Raw genomic sequence first — 20884 nt, forward strand, 5'->3', positions numbered from 1 at the left:
TGTAATCACCACCAGTGGAGAAGCAAAACGCTTCCTATTTACATATGATGCTCCCTATTTAAATTCTGTAATGACTTACTTATGAGTACTAATTTGTTGCTTTCATCAAAGAGCAATTTGTGAAGAAATTAGCTTTAACAGTGAACAAATAATTGGGCACAACTGATGACAGTCTTGCCCAGTGTATGTAAATTTTGTTCCTGTTTACTATTCTTACTTATTTTCTCCTATCTCGGGTTTTTTACAAAGTTCAATATAGATTCAGTTTTTGTAGTTATTATGTGGATTGCTTCCCATCATTCCTTCCCCTTAACCCACAAGAAAAATTCACAGTTCAGCAACTAATTTTTGCGGTTTCATAAACACAGCAGACCATAACGTTTTCAGTGGTATACAATGTTCTCACCTGAAGCAATTTACCTGAAAATGTGGGCATGTCCAGTGTTTCTCTTGCTATAACTCAACAGGATGTATAATAAAAGAAAACTTCCAGGCAAGTGAAAACAAGTTCCTTAAATATAAGCAAAACATATGCTTTGCTTAACAAACGTACCTTTCTCAAGATTTTAATGCAATGTAACGGATGAGAATGAGTTTCAATGAATCGTGCCTCAGGGCTTCCATTTTAGAAATGTGCGCCATCTGGGAGAAGAGGATCTGTGAGAGTCTGCTTGGCCAGCTGTGTCAGGAGCCCCCAAACCACCCCCGGGGCTCGATGATTCACCAAAAAACTCACAGGATTCAGGAGCTCGTGCTTTATGACTGTGAAAGAATACAGATCGAGGTCATCAGAGGAAAAACCTGCACTGGGCAGAGTCCAAGCAAAAGCAGGCACAAGCTTCCGGGAGTCCCTCCCACATGGAGGCACACTTAATTCTCCCGGCCACCACGCATGACGACGTGTGCAAAATATTGCCAACCAGAGACGCTCACTTGAGCCTTGGTATCCGGGGTTTGCACTGTAATTCAGTCATATGGGCACTACAGTGTCTGCATGACTGATCTTAGCTACTCCGTCTCTGGGCCCCATGAGTTCAGATTGATCCAGTGTGGCCTAGGGCCTCAGAAGGAGGTGTCAAGAGCTCAGAGGTTAGCCTCCAGGAGCCAGTCAAGGGCCAGTCCTCCTGAAACAGGCCATTCTTTGAAACGTGCAGGCTTTGAGCAACAGTGGTCTGCCGAGTTAGCTCTTTGCCTGCGTATCAGATTACGTGACCTACGTCGTGTGGATACTGTGAGGCTTAGACAAATCAGTTGCCTTGAAAGATATGTGATGTTATGTAAAGAAGATATGTAAATGTCATATAATCACACCTGATTTCAAAAAGGAAAACAGAAATTATATCATGTTCTCGGCAGTAATAAAATTATGAAGTGAAACAAATGAATAGGTAGCTAAGTGGGTAGATTTGAAATGATTTGCTTGGCCTACCCAGAAACTGGCAAGGTCCCCACAGTGGGGACAGCTTTTGCCATGATGCCGGGGCACATCACAGTATTAGGATGGTAAAAACACACAAACTTCCAGGAGCCAGAGAGTGTGTGCTGTTCCCACATCTCCCTGTGGGAGGCTCCTAATACAGGGAGAGGATGTGCCACAAACATAATAGGTCTCCATTTTAAGCTTAAAAAAAATACTTCCAAGATTTTATAAGTTAACTCCCTCCTTCATTATATGTTAGCTACTACTCTCCTAATTTAACGCCTTCCATCCCATAACACCCTACCTCTGCAACAAATGTAGCCAGAGAGGCAGAGGGGGACGCTTTCGATGCTCACCATTTCATAATGACCGTTTGGTCCCTACCATCTTTGTGTTAGCTCAGGCTGCCGTAGCAAAATACCACAGCCTGGGAGAATGAAACAGGAGAAATTTATGTTTTCACAGGTCCAGAGTCTAGAAGCCCAAGACTAAGCTGTCAGCTGGGTTGGTTTCTCTTGAGGCCTCTCTCCTGGGTTTGAAGACGGCCACCTTTTTGCTCTGCCCTCACATGGGCTTTCCTCTGCCTGCCCCTCCCTGTTCTCTTCTTATAAGAGCAGCAGTCCCATCGGATGAGGACACCCCCCCTTATGACCTCATTAACCTTAATTAATTAATTAATTAACCTTAATTACCTCTCTGAAGACCCTATTTTCAAATACACTCATGGGGCACCTGGGTGGCTCAGTCAGTTGAGCATCCGACTCCTTTTTTTTTTTTTTTAATATATATATTTTTTTAATATTTTTTTAACGTTTATTTATTTTTGAGACAGAGAGAGGCAGAGCATGAACGGGGGAGGGTCAGAGAGAGAGGGAGACACAGAATCGGAAGCAGGCTCCAGGCTCTGGGCCATCATCAGCCCAGAGCCCGACGCGGGGCTCGAACTTATGGACCGTGAGATCGTGACCTGAGCTGAAGTCGGACGCTTAACCGACTGAGCCACCCAGGCGCCCCGAGCATCCGACTCTTGATTTCAGCTCAAGTCATGATCTCGCAGTTCATGGAATTGAGCCCCAAGTCCAGAGCCTGCTTGGGACTCTGTCTCTTCCTCTCACTTCCCCAGCCCTTGCTCATGCTCTCTTACTCTCTCAAATACAGTCACGTTGGGAATTCGTGCTTCGCTATTTGAATTTGCCAGGCACACAGTTCAGTATACAGCAATCTTCTTGATATTTCATGATCGATACCCCCACCAATTGAGGCTATAAAATTCCTGAACTCTCCAGCCACCCCACCCCTTTCAGCCCCCGTGACATTTGAGCAGCAACAGCATCACTATATGAGGGCTTGCTACACACCAGGAACTATTCTAATTATATTATGTAAGGGTTTAATCCACATGTAAGGGTTCCAGAGAGCCTGACGAACAGCCTTCCTCTTCCAGTCCCACAGTCTAAACCAGGGGTCAGAAAATGATTTCTGTACTGAGGAGATGGCAAATTTTGTAGGTGAGGTGGGCCATGCAGTTTCTGTCACAACCACTCAACTCTGCCATTGTAGCCTGAAAGCTGCCACAGAATGGGACTGTACTCCAATACAACTTTTTGCAAGAAGAGTGCAATCCAAATTTCATATAGATTTCATGTGTCATAAAATCTTCTTCTTTTGATTTTTCTCAATCCTCTAAAAGCATAAAATCCATTCTTCTCTCTCGTGCCAAACAGAAACAGGCGACAGGCCACGCTTGGCCAGCCAGGCCATCATTTGCCTGATCTAAACCAGTGGAGGAATGAAAGAGTAAAGCAGACAGAATAGCAAAGTATTGCCTTCTCGTTGACCTAGCCAACATGGTGTGGGCCAGGGAACTCCAGAATTCAATAGATGTACACAGTCTGCAGCACTGCACCCGGGGCCTCCCTGAGCTGTGGCAGGTCTTTCTCGTTTATGGCAGATGGATAGCATAGTATGTGCACTTCCTGCAGGGAGATGTTCGGTGTCTTCTTTCAAAGTCACCAGTTAATGTAAATCTGAGTAGTGGAGACAGTCAAGAGAGTTATCCTGGGGAGCCTTGCTCATCGCAGGACCGAAGAGTCTCCCTGTCTCCCGCCACCAACACCTCGAAACACCACTATAAGGCAGGAACTTTTTGTGCCTGTTTCTTACAGGTGAGGAAACCGAGGCACAGAGAGGTTGAGTCACAGCCAGGATTCCAGTCGAGGAGGCTGAATAGGAGCCCCTACACTCTCTCTCTCTCTCTCTCTCTCTCTATCTCTTTTTAGTTTATTTATTTATTTTGAAAGAGAGAGAAAGAGTACAAGCGGGGGAGGGGCAGAGAGAGAGGGACAGAGAGAATCCCAAGTAGGCTGGGCATTGTGAGTGCGGAACCCAATATGAGGCTTGAACTCACAAACTGTGAGATGGTGACCTGAGCCGAAACCAAGAGTAGGACACTTAACCGACTGAGCCACCTAGGCATCCCTGAGTAGGAACCCATACTCTTAACCACCTCACTGTATGCCTTTCATTTCCTTCTGCATTTACCATATATCAGAATGCTTGGCTATCCGGACTGTACAAGACAGACAAGGAAGGAGTACTCCACCTCCCTTTTTCCTGACTCTAACTGGCCTCAAGCAAAAGGAAAATGCAAGCTGTTCCCCGCTTCCTTCTCCTTTGATGTTGGAGAACAATCCATCATAAAGTTTTCTCATTTGGCCTACCATAATGAAATGCAGTGCCGGAAAAATCTTTCAAGGCTATAGACTAATGGAGAAGAGAAATAATTCAGTCTGCCTTGAAGACGATCTTCTCTATCTTTAACCTGCTCACATTCACTTACTGTAGTTTCACATTTATATATATGAGAAAACCATTCATTACTTCCTTATGATGTTCATCGTGCTTTTACATTCCTTTGAACTCTGTGAAGAAGTCGGGCAAAAATTAATGTCCTCATTTTTCAGAAGAGGAAATTGAGGCTATTTTCTTGGGGCTCCAGCTCACAAGGTCGATGGGGGCAATGAGACCAGACACTGTATTTGCTGTGACTCAGCTATGTCACACAGCTCTCACAATACAAGTAAAATCATTCAACGTCAGAGGTGGATCTTTCCAGCTCCTCCTGTATATTCAGTAGACAGAAATAGTAGATAAATGTTTGAGAATTTTGTGAGTAAATAGATTTCCCAGCATGTACTTCTCGATCTAAAATGTTCACAATTTAATTTTTGAGTGGAAACAAATAAGATAAAAGCTCTATGTAGGCTATAATTCCAAGTTTATTTAAAAACACTTATTTTTACTTTCTAACATATTTTTATAGTCTCTAAATCTTCTACATGGAAATTCTTTGTTTTTAATCTTAACATTTTTTTATTATTTAAAGTTTTAAAATACAACTACAGACTTCATCAATCTAAAAAAAAAGCGGTAGGAAGAAAAACATTCTTTTAAATGCATACTCATAAGAAACAAAAAGAAATCCCCTGGGGGTCAGAAATGAAGATGAAACAAACAAACAAAAGAAACAGAACCAGAACTTCACTAGTGGGGTTTGCCGGTCTGGGAAAAGTAGAGGCTTAGGTTTTGATACAATGAGAACAAAGAAACAATATCTTGGACTGGGTCAGGTGATGGGTTAGAAATAAGGGCCCATTATAAAATCTGACCCCCAAAGAGCTACACTTTCAATTAAAGATTGGGAGACCTTATGCATTTTAGATATCTTTATCTTATAATCAATTTAGTATATCTTGGGTATCTATTTCTGGTATTTACTGTTTCTGCTGGCTCTTGCTTCTTCCTGTGAATTATGGACTAAGGTCATCTTTAACAAGGTTTTGTCTGAGAATCCTTTGAGGATTTCCCCAGGGATACCAAACAGCCCAAGAGAAAACAAACAAACAAAAAAACCCAGATACTGAAAAGTTAAGAGTCCTTCAACAAAACCATCAAGACTGATCACCTTAGAGTAAAGTGCACTAGTCAGAAAGCCATACCTATGCAGTCACAATTTCCAACTGGCTCTGGGGTGCCACTTTTTAAAAAAAAATTGTTTAATGTTTATTTATTTTTAAGACAGAGAGAGACAGAGCATGAGCAGGGGAGGGGCAGAGAGAGAGGGAGACACAGAATCTGAAGCAGGCTCCAGGCTCTGAACTGTCAGCACAGAGCCCTACGCGGGGCTTGAACTCGTCAGCTGCAAGATCACGACTTGAGCGGAAGTCAGCTGCTCAACCGACTGAGCCACCCAGGGGCCCCTCCTGGGTGACACATTTTAAATATGAATAAACAGCCAAGGAAAACATTTGAGGAAAGTCTCTACCATGCAAAATGAACAGATAAAAAGAACTAGGAAAAATTAAAACAATACAAAGAGAAGGAAGCAATTTTTCAGGACAGAAGACAATATACTGCAGAAGAATAGGCTTTAAAATAAAAACACTCCATGAGAACAAACAGAAAGAACCCTTAAAAATTAAAAATATGAAGGGTGCCTGGGTGGCTCAGTCAGTTAAACATCTGACTTGATTTCAGCTCAGGGAATGATCTCATGGTTTGTGAGATCAAGCCCCACGCTGGTCATGTATCCTGCTTAAAATTAAGAAAAATTAAATTTAAATTAAAAATGTGGTAGCAAAAATTAAAAATTCAACTGAAGCATTTGAGGGTAGATTTGAAGTAATCTGCCAAAAAGTAGAATAAAAAGAAACAGATGAAACATATGAGAGGAATAATAAGAAAATTAAAAGGCCAATCCAAAAGGTCCAAAAGCCAAAATAAAAGAATTCCAGAAAAGGTGAATTGAGAAAATGAAAGGAAAAAAATTGCCAGATAGAACTGAAGAAAAATTCCCCCAAACCAAAAGACATGAGTCTCCAGGTTTAAAACAATCCACCAAGTACCCAGAACAATGGATTTTTTTTTTTAAGCCTGTATCAAGGTACATCATTGTGCAGTTTCAGGGACTCATTGGTAAAGATTAGTTTCTGAAAGCTTTCAGAGGGGCAAGGGCACAAGGTCACATACAAAAGAGCAAGGAAGAAGATCACACTGGACTATTTAATCAGCAACACTGGAATGGAGCAGTACCTTCAACATTATTTGGTGTAATCATTGCAAACATAGCATTTAATACTTAGCCAAACTATCCATCAAGAATGAAAGTAAACTAATCACATTCTCAAACATACAAAACCTCAGGTAATTTTACTTCCACTGAACTTTTTCTTAGAAAACATATATATTTTTGACAGAACCATTATACCAAAATGAGAAGAAAGAGGAAGATGGCAGCCCAGGGAAAGAAGTGATCCAACACAGGATGGGGAAATTCCCCATTGACAATAGAGGGAGTTCTCCAGATTACGGTCATGTAGCAAGCATAAAAGCAAACGGTACAGGTGGGACCCAGAGGATGACAGTCCCCAAGAAGGAAAAAGTGAACTCAGTGGAATGCTACTTTTTTCTTACTTGAGATATAGTTCACATACCATAAAATTCAACCTTTAAAGTGTGAAGTTCACTGACATTTAGAATATTGACAACGTTTTGCATCTATCTGTCACCACTATCTAATTTGAGAATATTTTTATTTCCCCCCAGATAAGCCCCATGCACATTAGCTTAGCTTTCTCTTCCTGTTTCCTCTTCTTCCCAGCCCTTACAGCCACTAATCTTTCTGCCTCTATGAATTTGCATATGCTGCATATATATACATATAAATTTTACACACACACACCTTGAAGTATCTTCAAAGTTTATCCATGCTATCCGTACTTCATTCATTTTTTTTCAGCAGTGAGAGAACATATACATTTTATAAATTTGTTTAAGTTTATTTTTTTAATTTATTTTGAGAGAGTGTGTGTGTGTGTGGAGGAGAAGCAGAGAGAGAGGGGGAGAGAGAGAATCCCGAGCAGTCTCCAGAGACCAACGCTAGGCTTGATCCCACAAACTGTGAGATCGTGACTCCAGCCGAAACCAAGAGTCAAGCACTCAACCAGCTGAGCCACCCAGATGCCCCAAAGTGTTTTTTAAACTAATCTCTACACCCAGTGTGGGCCTCAAACTTACAACCCTGAGATCAAGAGTTGCACACTCCAGCAACTGAGCCAGCCAGGCACCCCAGTAGTTCATTCCTTTTTATAGCTGAGCAATATGCCATTGAATAGCTATCCCACATTCTGTCTATTTTTGTGCCATTCAGGTTATTCTACTTTGGAGTTGTTATAAATGCTGCTACTATCAACAATGATGTACGAGTTTTTATATGAACTTATGTTTTCAGTTCTTTTGAATATGATGGACTATGTCTTATATTTGATTATGCTAAAAAGAAAAGTTTGGGAATGAATAAATGGTAGGTTCATAGAAAACTACTAAGCAAAAGAAAAAAAAAGAAAAGAAAGATAAAGGGGAAGTTATTAACTAATTCCAAATGAAAACAAAAGGTTGTATAAAAAGGAAGTTTATTCATAGTGTACTACATGGCTTAGTAAACACTGTGTCACTGCAAACACAATATTTGTATGAATAGAGTAAAAATTATGATAGAACTACTTTGGGAGGAAGAAAAGTAAGTGTGTGTGTGTGTGTGTGTGTGTGTGTGTGTCAAGGATAGATATCCAGAAATTAAGTCCAGAAAATATTTAACACATCCTTTAATAATCAATAGAGTAAGAGAACAAAAACAAAAATAGCAATGAGGTAAGAGATTTGAAGACACTTAAGCTTGCTGTAATGGTAATTTGCAGAACCTTGCACCGAACAGTTAGAGAATGTCCATCCTATTCAGGCGCACAGCAATTGACCATGAGGCTTTAAGGCAGATTTTAACAAATATCAAACAATAGATACCTATATGGATAACTTTCTGACCAAAATGTAGGTTGGAAATCAGTAACTAACAATGTAACTGAAAAAAAAATTGTCAGTTAAAAATTATAGTTTCAGCACACACACTGTATTCATTTTCTGTGCTGTGTAACAAATTGACACAAACGTAGAGACTTGAAGTAGCACACAGTTGTTATATAGTGTCTGTGGGCGAGGATTCTGGACTTGGCTGAACTGGGTCCTCTGCTCAGAATCTTCCAAAGCTGAAAGATGTCAGTGGGGCCGCAACACTTTCTGGAGCTCTGGTCCTCTTTCTAGCACCTGTGAGTGTTCCTTGTGGAACAGTTCAGTTCCCTGTGGTTGTAGGACTGAGTCCACAGCTCCTAGAAGCCACCGCCCATTCTCTCCACAGCCAAGGCAGGTCACCTCACAACAGCTTACCTGTTAAAGGCCAATAGAAGGGTGTCTCCCATGGGTAAGACAGTCTCTCTCTCTCTCTCTCTCTCTCTCTCTCTCTCTCCCCCACAGTCTCTAAGTCTGTCTCACTGGCTGTGATATCTTATAAGCATGGGATTACCAGCGCTTCACTTTTGCCATATTCTCTTGGCTAGAAGAGAGTCCCAGCTCCTGCCCACATTCAAGGACAAGGGATTGTACAGGGCATAGTACTAGGGGTGGAGATGATGGAGGCCATCCCAGAATTCCACTTACCACACTCACTGATAGAATAAGAAATCATAGTGGTAATGAATAGACTTCACCCATAGCTAACTTATGAAATCTTTTATTGAAGAAAGATTTAATTTTAATAAGTCACATTCATCTACCTTTGTGATTTGAGCATTTTGTGTCATCTTTAAGAAATTCTTTCCAACCCTGAAGTCATAAATATTTTATCCTGAAAGTATTAAGGCTTTGCTTTATACATTTAAATCATTAATTCAATTTAGAATTGACTTATACATGGTCTGATTTTTTGGATTTTTTTCCAGACAACCATTATTTTCAGCACCACTTATTGAATAATTAGAACTTTACCTGCTAATTTCTAATTCAGTCTTTGTTGTATGTGAAATAACATATAAGCATGGGTCTATTTCTGGGTCTTCCAGTCTGTTCCCTTGGTCTGTCCTTGTACCAATACCCACTGCCTTAATTAATATGGTTTTATGTTAGGGTTATCTGTAGAGGAAGCGCTCCCACCATGTTGTTCTTCCTTATAGTGGTTTTGACTATTCTCAGACTTTTGTTATTCCATGTGAAGTTTAGATTCAGCTTGTTTTGTTTTATTAAAAATATATATATATCAGAATTGGAACTGAAATTATAGCGTCTCTAGAAATTAATCTCCTTTAAATTGGGTTTTCCCATTCATGTATTTGGTATAACCAACCCTCTCTTTACTTAGGCCATTTATGTATTTCAATAAAGTCATAATTTTTTCCACCAAGGTATTACACATTTTTGGGTTAAATTTATCCCCAGGTATTTTATAGGTTTAGTTACCATCTATATACCTTTTAGTATATAAAATGTACTTCAAAAATAGTTGTTTTCTTATAAGTAGCAATGCAGTTGTTTATTGTTCTTGAATTCAACAATCTTGCTGAGCTTTTTCTTAATACTAATATTCTGAGTGTGGATTCTTTTGCATTTTCCTCTCTATACAGTCATGTCATTTGCAAATAACTACAAGTATGCTTATTATTTCTCAATCTTTATACATATTTCTATTTCTTATATTACTACAAAAACCACAATATCTAATAATATGAATGCTGTCTTGTTCTATGAGATAAAACATAACATATGGGTAGGATTTTGATAAATATCCTTTGCCCTAGGTTGCTGGGAGCTTTAAAAAAATCATAAATGGAAACAGAAGAAAAAGAAGTTATTTGGATTTGATGAAAATTTAAAAAAAAATTTTTTTTGTGCATCAAAGAACATCATCAAGGGGCTCCTGGGTGGCTCAGTCAGTTGAGCATCCAACTCTTGATTTCGTCTTAGGTCATAACCCCAGAGTCATGGGATCGAGCCCCAATCAGGCTCCACACTGAGCATGGAGCCTGCTTAAGATTCTCTCTCTCTCCCTCTGCCCCTCTCCCCTCCTTCTTACTCTCTCCTTCTTACTCTCTCCTTCTTTCTCTAAAACAAAAATAATCATAAAAATAATACAAAGAACAGTATCAAGAAAATGAAAAAAAAATACGTTTAAATCACATATTGGAAAGGGATTTGTTTTTTTTGTTGTTGTTGTTGTTTTTTAATTTTTTTTTCAATGTTTTTAATTTATTTTTGGGACAGAGAGAGACAGAGCATGAACGGGGGAGGGGCAGAGAGAGAGGGAGACACAGAATCGGAAGCAGGCTCCAGGCTCCGAGCCATCAGCCCAGAGCCTGACACGGGGCTCGAACTCACGGACCGCGAGATCGTGACCTGGCTGAAGTCAGACGCTTAACCGACTGCGCCACCCAGGCGCCCCTGGAAAGGGATTTGTATTCAGAATATACAAAGAACTCTCACAACTCAATAATAAAAAGGAAAAGAACCCAATTTTAAATGGACAAAGGATTTGAATAGACATTTCTGCAAAGATATACATACAGCCAGTAAGCACATGAAAAGATAGTCAATATTAGCCATCAGGGAAATGCAAATAAAAACCACAGTGAGATCACTTCACACTAAGACGGCTAGAATGAAAAGGACAGACTAAAACAAGTGCCCTCAAAAATATGAAGGAATTCACTTCATACAGTGCTGGTGGGAATGTAAATTAGTGCAGCTGCTTTGGAAAACAGTCTGGCTGTTCCTCAAAAGGTTAAACGTAGAGTTGCCGTAGGATCCGTCAATTCCCTTTCTGACAGTTCCACCTCTAAAAACCACATCCACGCAAAAGCATGTGCCTACATGTTCATAACAGCATTATTTGTAATGGTAACAACCCAAATGCCCATCAACTGATGAATTGGTAAACACAGTGTGGTCTATCCATACAATAAAGTAATATTCAGCAATAAAAACAATGCAGTGCCAATACAGGTTAAAACATGGATGAACCTTGAAGTCACTATGCTAAGTGAAAGAAGATAGTCACAAAAGCCCACATACGGTATGATTCCATCAGTGTGGGCAAAACAGGCAACTCTAGAGATGGAGCGTAGATCAGCGGTTGCTCAGGATGTTGTAAAGGGTCAGAAATGAGGAATCATTGCTAATGGGCAAAGGGTGTAGTGGGTAGGTGATGAAAACGTTCTAAAATTAGATAATGGTGATGGATGCCCAACTCTGAATATTCTGAAAACCCTCAACGGTGCACTTTAAAAGGGTGAATTAGGGGCGCCTGGGTGGCTCAGTCGGTTAAGCGTCTGACTTCAGCTCAGGTCACGATCTCGCGGTCCGTGAGTTCGAGCCCCGCGTCGGGCTCTGGGCTGATGGCTCAGAGCCTGGAGCCTGCTTCCGATTCTGTGTCTCCCTCTCTCTCTGGCCCTCCCCCGTTCATGCTCTGTCTCTCTCTGTCTCAAAAATAAATAAACATTAAAAAAAAATTTTTTTTTAAAAAGGATGAATTATATATATATCAATAAAGCTGTAAAAAATTAAATTTCAGGGGCGCCTGGGTGGTTCAGTTGGTTAAGCGACCGACTTCAGCTCAGGTCATGATCTCATGGCTCATGAATTCGAGCCCCACATTGGACTCTGTGCTGACAGCTCAGAGCCTGGAGCCTGCTTCAGATTTTGTGTCTCCCTCTCTCTCTGCCCCTCCCCCACTCATGCTCTATTTCTCTCTCCTTCAAAAATAAATAAACATTAAAATTTTTCTAAAAAATTAAATTTCAGGTAAGCAACTATTCTCACATGACTATGTGTCATACAGTATTTTAGCTGGCAACCCTAGTTAGGAGGATTACTAATTAGGAGAATTATATTGTATCATATCATATCATATTATATTTATATTAGAATTATATTCACCTGGAAAAAGAGTGATATACAGAATACAAAGTACATCCTCACTGCCAGGTGACTCTTTCAATGAAAGCCAAGTCTTAGAAGAATTCTGTCACCATGGAAACACTCATTAGCAGGCAGTTACAAATACAGTCACGCTAATGTTCTCATTATTTCCAACATCCCTTACACTGAAGGAGGACCCTCCACATTCTGATTGTGATGTCAGAAAACCTTCACCTCAGTCACCGCTGGATCCAGGCAGATGTATTGCCTTACTTCTGGAGCACAACTCCTATTGTCTTTGAGTGGTACCCCTAAGGTTGTGCAGAGTAGCAACAGGATTCCGGACAGTGGCTCCCAACTGGGGTCTTGCAGAATGTGCACCCTTGACTAGATGCACCCCCCAGGGTGCAGGCTAATGTCTCACTTACCCAAACACACCTCTCACACAGCCAGTGCCAAAGTATGTTTTTATTGTTCATTGATTATTTATTTTGAGAAAGTGGGTGGGAGAGGCAGGAAGAGGGGGAGAGAGAGAATCCCAAGCAGGATCTTCACAGTCAGCACAGAGCCTGACATGGGGATCGATCTTACGGAAGGTGAGATCATGACCTGAGCTGAAATCCAGAGTCAGACACTTAACCAACTGAGCCACCCAGGCACCCCGTGTGCCAAAGTATTTTAAAGTAATTATAGATAGTGTAAAAACTTCAATGATAGACCCAGCCATGTGGCTGCTCTTTTTAATTTTTAATAAAATTCTTGGTATTTCAGGCTTATGTTCTATCATCATTTTAATAAGTGAAAAACATTCTTTGAATGCAGAAAAAATATCGTCGACCCGGAAGACCCCCGATGTGCCCGGTTGACGCTCACTGGCCAGATGACTGCAGTGTCTCCAGAAGAAGTAGAATTTGCCAAGCAAGCCATGTTTTCAAGGTTTGTATATGCTTTGAAGTTGGTTTGTCCAGAAATACACTGTAATAAAAAGCAGAAGTCAGGACTGTGCCATGTGATGCCTCTGAGGCAGTGATAGTGAAGGTCTGAGCTGTGATATCAGCAACATGCTGCAGGTGACAGCAGAGGCCAGGCAGACTGTCTTCCCGTGGCCTCACCCTGCCTTTAGACAGCACCCCACACTGAGGGATTCCAGGCGCTCTTCCCTGCGCACTTGCAACCCTCTACAACGCCCTGCCTTGAAATGGAAATAACCAGGGGCCCCTGGGTGGCTCAGTCAGTTAACATCCAACTCTTGGTTTTGGCTCAGGTCATGATTTCATGGTTCATGAGTTCGATCCCTGTGTCTGTCTCTGTGCTGACAGTGTGGAGCCTGCTTGGGATTCTCTCTCTCCCTGTCTCTCCCTGTCTCTCTCTGCCCCTCCCTGGCTTGTTCTCTTTCTCAAAAAATAAATAAACATTAAAAAATTTAAAAAATGGAAGTAAATAATTGAGGCTTTGTAGAGAAGTCCAGAAAACAGACATTTTCATACATCCAGAAGTGAAAGAACACTTCTCAGTGTGGTCCTCTCACACCTACATCTGACCCACTGAGGATTCTTGCATAGACAGGCTTTCTGCCCCCACCCTCCTGCCCTGACCTGCTTAACTGAATCCGATTCTCTGGATGTAAGACTCAATCTAAATTTTAAAAGCAGGTCCCTGGAAATTAGCATTTCTACTAAAGTTTAAAAATCACCGCTGTAGGGATCAAAATGTGCCAGAGGGCAGACCAGTTAGCAGGAGGCAGGAGGCCCAGAGCTCGTGAAAGGTAAGGAGGGTGCCTGCTTGGAGGGGTGGTCTCCCATGGGTCAGGAGGGTGTCTGTGCAGGGAGGGCAGCAGGGAGTGGAAGGGTGGAGCTGGGGCTAGGAGCTTTGTGTGTCTTCCCAGAGGCACAGGCAATGAAAACAGGCAGATTCACACTTCGTGTTAGTTAGTGGAAGAGTAAGACGAAAGCAAATTGTAAGCTGCAGGAGCTACCCACACCCCAAAGGAGGTGGAAGATTTTACATACAGGGGAACCATCAAATAAGTAAACACGGTAAGGACAGGGGAAGCCTGGTTTCTCACACCACAGGAAGGGGTTTTTTACACGTAAACGGAGAAAATGAGAGTGAACTCTGGAATTGGATTGCGATTGGATATATCAAGATGAACGTGTGGTTTTCAGTACATAGATTGAGAAAAGAGCATAGGGGTGTGTGTGTGTGTGTGTGTGTGTGTGTGTGATTTATTTTTTAACTTCACTGTCCTCTTTTTTTAATGTTTATTTATTTTCTAGAGAGGGGGAGGGGCAGGGAGAGAGGAGGACAGAGGATCTAAAGCTGGCCCTGTGCAGATAGCAGAGAGCCTGATGTGGGTCTTGAACTCATGAACCCCATGATCATGACCTGAGCTGGTCAGACGCTTTACTGACTGAGCCACCCAGGTGCCCCGGCCCAGCTGTCCTCTTTCCTTCTAAACCCTCCTCTTTCATGTTATGATAGGCAGTGAGACTAGGTCAAAACCCTAGGGAGACCATTGCGTTCATTAAATTCATTCCGTACTTTCTGTAGGCACAGTGTTGCTGAATTTTCCACCACCATGTTACGAGGGTGCCTTTACCTCCTGCTTCCACTAACTTTACTTTACCTTCTTTTAAACCCCTGCTGTCAGTCTCCTCCAGGTCCCTCCCCCTGCCACTCACTGCCTGGATGCAAAACCAGTGCCCTCTGGGATTTGTTATAGTTGCAGGTGCCAAAATGTGTTCTGGCTGCAAGTACAAAACGTGTTTGCTTAAGATAACAACAACCTTTTATCATCTTGGCTGCACAAGTATTTGGAGTATTGGGGCATCACATCAGCTTATTTCCAACTTATTTCCAAATAGTTTAGGGGGGAAGAAATAGTTCATTGTACTGTACTTTTCAACTTCTCTGTGAGTTTACGGTTATTTCAAAATATATTTTTTTATAAAAGGTCATCAGCCTATTATTGCATATGCATTGTTGCAAATGTTCTTCCCAGTCTGCACTTGGTCTTCGAATTTTTATAACATTTTTAGATATGAGTAAAATTTTTATTTTTATGAAGTTTATTTTTTTTCATGTTTATTGATGTGTTTTGAGAGAGAGAACACACACATGACAGTGGGGGAGGGGCAGAGAGAGAGAGAATCCCAAGCAGGCTCCAGCGTGGAGCCAGACATGGGGCTTGATCTCACGACCGTGAGATCATGACCTGAGCTGAAATCAGGAGTAGGACACTTAACCGGCTGAGCCACCCAGGTGCCCCAATTTTTATGAAGTTTAAAAGAAGTGGGCTGGGGCACGTGGGTGGGTCAGTCGGTTGAGCATCCGACTTCAGCTCAGGTCATGATCTCACGGTTCGTGGGTTCAAGCCCCACGTCAGGCTTTGCACTGACAGTGCCTGTGTTTAGGGTTACACGTGAGAGAGAAAGCAAGTCAGTAAGCAGAAGGTGGAACGTGATGTTCCCTGTCCACTCTGTCTGACTCTCAACTTGGTTCAACACTTGTAAGTCTGCTGCAGGAATGGAAATCTCCCCCTGAGCAGATTTGTTTCGGAGGCCCACAATTCTTTTGACGTCTCATAGAGACAGAGATACATAACGCCTTTCTTTATGTTTCCTGATAACAGCAACCGGCATTCACTGAGCACTTGCTCTGTGCAGGTGCTTTATGTGTGCAGAGTTGTTTGCTCCCCCCGCAGCCCCACAATCAGAGCACCGTCACTGTCGGCCCCCCTGACGGTGAGGAGACCGGGGTTTGAGAGGGCAAATAGCCCATGAAGCACCACAGCTCATCAGCAGCCCGCCTGGGATCCGAACCAAGGAGCCTGGTGCAAGACTGGGCTGCCCCTCTGTGCAGATGGCAGTTTCCTGCCTTCCTAAGGCTGCCTCAGTCCCCATCCTTGGCTCCCTGGCATCCGCCTCTGGCTTCAGCCCAAATGAAGCCTGGAGTCTGAAGGGCTGGATGACCTGCCCAGTGATACGCCGACTCTGGAGCGGTGCCCTGGGAGGGACACCCCCTGATAAGAGCAGCTGTGTCGTGACCTCTCCTTTATTTCTACAGACACCCAGTTCTGAGGAAGTGGCCTCGTCAGTATGAATGGTTCTTTATGAAGATGAAGATAGAACATATCTGGCTTCAGAAATGGTATGGTGGAGTATCCGACATTTCAAGGGAGGAATACTTCAAGGCAGTTCCAAGAAAGGCCTGATGCAGTAAGAGGAAAGCGCTCGGTGTTTGCGTGAAATGAAAATCTTTTAAGTGCTGCTGCCGACGGCGACTGACCGCTGACTCTTCGTTGCCAGGGTTCGCAGCAGCCCTGTCATCCTCACAGCAGAACGAGAGAGGGTGGCCAGGGAACCCTGTGCCAGACTGGATATTAAAGTGGTCATTTGCAAACTCCCAATCCACACAGGTACTCACATATATAGCCTTTGTTCATATCGTATTCACACCCGTCTCACCGACTTGAGAAACATTGTTGGTTGCCAAAGTGACACGTTGAGACAGTTGCCGTTCCATTCCTTAGGACAAAAAAAAAAAAAAAAAAAAAAAGAGGTATGTGCAATGTGATTGCACTGTATCGTGAGAGTGTTTTTGTTGCTTGCTGTGCCCAAAGCAGTCTTGATTCGAAACTCACTGCAACCATGAAGGAACTAAGTGCATCACACGGTCAGTCTTGAGTTTGGGGTGAGCATGCAGGACTGTTTGTCTCCGGATTATCCATGGCCATGTACTGAACTGCAGGTGCACTATGAAGTCACATTTGCTAGAATGTATCAGTTACTTATGAAGCTTTGGTCACGCTGTAACATGAAAATGGCATAAGAACACAGAGTCTTGTGCGCAGCCCTATCTGTGTAAGCAGGCCATGGGAATACACTAATGAGGTGGGACAGCCTCAGCAACAAGCTCTCCAGACCCCCACTGCTAGTGCTTCTGACAGAGGGTTCCCTTCTCTCAGGCATGAGGTGTGGCATCCAAAATAAGAAGTGTCTCGTTCTGTGGTATGTGGAGAGGAGAGGGGAGAGGCTGAAGAGGGGAAGGAAACAGGACAAAGTGTAAGAAGAGGAAGCAAAGAAGTCAGTAATTGAAGGCACACTCCCTGCCCAGCTTTAGACCAGGCCCTTGGCAAGATCATCTCATTTAAGCCTTATAACCAGTGAGATTCACATCATCATTGCTACTTACAGATGAGAAAACTGAGGCTCAGAGAGGCTAGGTCCATGCCCCAAGACCTGACTCCAGAACTCACTGCGTACGATGGATAGAGTGGTACTTAGATCATTTCCAATCTTGAGAAAAAGACAAGAGAGTTACTGAAATGCACAGGTACTCATTGAATCGGCAAAATCAGTAAAGCGATGACTAGCCTGCCTATGATGATTTGTCACTGTTAACTACCAAAACAAACAAAAATTCATCTCTGAAATTTGGTTGTTACTACAGATTTAAAATGTTTCTACAAATTATGTGCAGGAGCTCCTGGTTTTTCAAGAAACTACATTGTACCTGAGTACACATCTAAGGCCTCTAAGGACCTATGTGTATATATCCAAGACCTCTTATATTGAAGTCTATAAAGCATCAAGCAGTACCCCATTTTCTGTCTTTTCATAATGGCCATAAACCCTCTCTGGTGGGTTAGGTACATCGTATAACATAAAAACGCAACACTATATATAGGAAATATACATTTTTAAAATAAGTAAAAATGTTATTAATGATCATATCTTTGTTAAAAAATTAAGACATGAACAGAGTTTGAGACGTCAAAATATTTTTAAGTGCCTTTTACTAAAAGCATAGTAAGATGCACAGAAGTCTTTATTTGTCAAAAGTCAATTCTCAGAAGAGTTCCTAACAATAGCAATTTCTAATATATAAGAATAAGGTAATTTTGATGATATTTCATACTTCTGAGTTTAAAATTACTGCTATCACCAATTTAGAGGTAAGAGGGGACAACTGGAAGGACACACCACATACTCCATAAGTCAACCTCACACCTTAATTCTTTGAGCATCACTACCTCCTGGTTCTGTCTTATGAATAATATTCCTATGCTAAGTTTGCTTTTATAAGCAGTTTCCACTTAGCTCATTAAAGGCCTCTCTGTTGCTTCAAGGGACTTTGCAGTGTGGGTGCCATTTATAACCACTGATGAATGTTATCAGTTATTGATCCAAATTATAGGAAATGAACTCTAGACAGGTTGGATGATAAGAAAAGTGTTGAAAATGCACTTGTTTGAGAATGATGGGCCTCATTCAGGCCAGTGCATTTTAGCAAATCTCCAGACATTTACACTGATAAAAATGTTTAAGGCTGTACCAGAAGTTCTACACATGGCAATAAAGCAAGAAAAAGAAATTAAATGCATATGATTGGAAAGAAAGAAATAAAAATATCTCTGTTTACATATGACATGATAGGAAATTCCAAAGAATCTGTTAAAAAGAAAATAAAAGAAAGAACTCGTGGGTTCAGCAAGATTTCAGGATGTGAGATCAGCACACAAAATATAATCATATTTCTAAATATTAAAGATGAACAAAGCGGAAACAAAAATTAAAAGCATAATATCATTTATAATCACTCTGAAGAAAATAAATACTTAGGTATAAATTTATCAAAACATGTATAAGATCTAAATGCTGAAAATTAAAAGATACTAATGAAAGAAATCAAAGGTCTAAATAAATGAAGAGATATACCATGTTCATGGATTGGGAGACACAAAATAGCAAGGATGTCAGTTCTCCCCATATTTATCTATAGATTTAATCCAATTTCTATCAAAATCTCAGCAAAGTTTGTAGACATATTCAAGTTTATTCTAAGAGTTCCAAGACATAGGCCTTGGAATAACTAAAACAATCTTGTAAAAGAAAAATAAGTAGGAGAAATCACTCTATTCAATATAAAAACTTATTATGTAGCTATAGTAATCAAGATAGTATGGTATTTATTGATGGAGGAACAGACACATACATCAATAGAACAGGATAGAAAATCTAGAAATAGATCCACACAAATATACTCAGTTGGGTATACTCCCTCTTCAATGGAGGGAGAATAGTCTTTTCAATAAATGTGTTACAGCAATGGGATATCCACAGGCAAATAACCTCAATCTACCTGTCACACCTTGTATAAAAATTAACTCAAAATGGATCATAATTCTAAACATAAAATGTAAAACTATAACATTTTTTTAAAAAGTAGAAAATCATAGGGACCTAGGGTTAAGCAAAGAGTATTTTCACACCAAAAAGCATAATCCATAAAGGAAAGTTGGATAAATTGCACTACATCAAAATTTTAAACTTCTGCTCTGAAAAAGACCATGTTAAGGGAATGAAAAGATAGGCTACATACAGACTGAGAGAAAAATATTTGCAAGTCATTTCCAACAAAGGACTGGTATCTAGAATATATGGAGAACTCACAAAAACTCAACAGTGTTTTTTAAAAATCCAATTAAAAAACGGAGAGCATATACAGACTTTTCACTGAAAAAGATGTACAAATGGCAAATAAGCCCATGAAAAGATACTCAATATCACTAATCATTAGGGAACTGCAAATTAAAACCGCAATGAGATACCACTAAGCACCCATCAAAATTGCTAAAAATGTAACAACACCAAATAATAGTAAGGATGCAAAGAAACTGGATCAGTCTTATATAGCTGAGGGGAATGAAAATGGAACAGCCACTCTGAAAAACCATTTGGCAGTTTCTTATAAAACTAAACATGCAGCTGCCACACCACTCAGCAATTGCACTGTTGGGCATTTGTCCCAGAGAGGTGAAAACGTATGTTCACACAAAAACTTGTACGTGAATATACATAGCAGCTTTATTCATAATATTCAAAAACTGTAAACAACCAGATGTCCTTTAATGGGTGGCTGGTGAAACATATGATACATCCGTGCCATGGAATACTACTCGGCAATAAAAATAATTTCTCATACAAGCAACAGCTTGGATGAATCTCCAGAGTATTATGCTGAGTGAAAAAGTCAATCCCACAAGGTTACATACTGTAGAATTCTATGTATACAACATTTTGAAATGCAAAATTCTAGAAATTGAGAACAGATTAGAGTTTGCTAGGGAGGAGGGTGGAGAAGGAGAGAGGTGGGTAACACACAGGATCCTTGGGATGGAACATTCTATATCTTGACTATACCAGTATGAAAATCCTGGTTGTGATATGGTATAGTTTTGCAAGATATTACCATTGGGAGAAGCTGGGTAAAAGGTAGACAGGATCTCTTCGTATTATTTCTTACAACTGCATGTGAATCTGCAATTTCTGCAATTATCTCAGAGTAAAAAGTCTAATACAAATAAAATTGATGGCTTAGCTTACTTAATAAGGCATTTATGCTACATCTTGTTAGTCCCCAATGAAATGAAGAACTGAGCCATGTGCCAAAATCTAACAGAACAGACAACATTAGTTTACTTTTGTCAACCATCAACCTATGCATTTGTGAAAGTGATAGAAGATTTAAGTTTTCTAAATGTATTCAATTTAACACTGAATACAAATTAATAAGAATTCAACAAATCTCTGTATTGGTTTTACATGGGACACTTAGAAGGGGACAATATCTTCAAGTTTCTGGCATAAGCATGTTGAGTAAGTT

At 40.9% G+C, this 20884-nt stretch overlaps 1 protein-coding gene across 1 annotated transcript in view; it reads left to right on the plus strand.

Annotated features, from left to right (window-relative positions):
* CREG2 (cellular repressor of E1A stimulated genes 2) overlaps nucleotides 1-17903 on the plus strand; it is a 33168-nt gene extending 15265 nt beyond the window's left edge. Inside the window, 2 exon segments of the mRNA XM_049651343.1 lie at nucleotides 13040-13153; nucleotides 16283-17903. Of these exon segments, the coding sequence (XP_049507300.1) occupies nucleotides 13040-13153; nucleotides 16283-16430 (262 nt within the window). The 3' untranslated portion in view covers nucleotides 16431-17903.
* Nucleotides 17904-20884: the final 2981 nt, after the last annotated feature.

This window comes from Panthera uncia (genome assembly GCF_023721935.1).
Source record: "Panthera uncia isolate 11264 chromosome A3 unlocalized genomic scaffold, Puncia_PCG_1.0 HiC_scaffold_11, whole genome shotgun sequence".
NCBI lineage: Eukaryota > Metazoa > Chordata > Mammalia > Carnivora > Felidae > Panthera > Panthera uncia.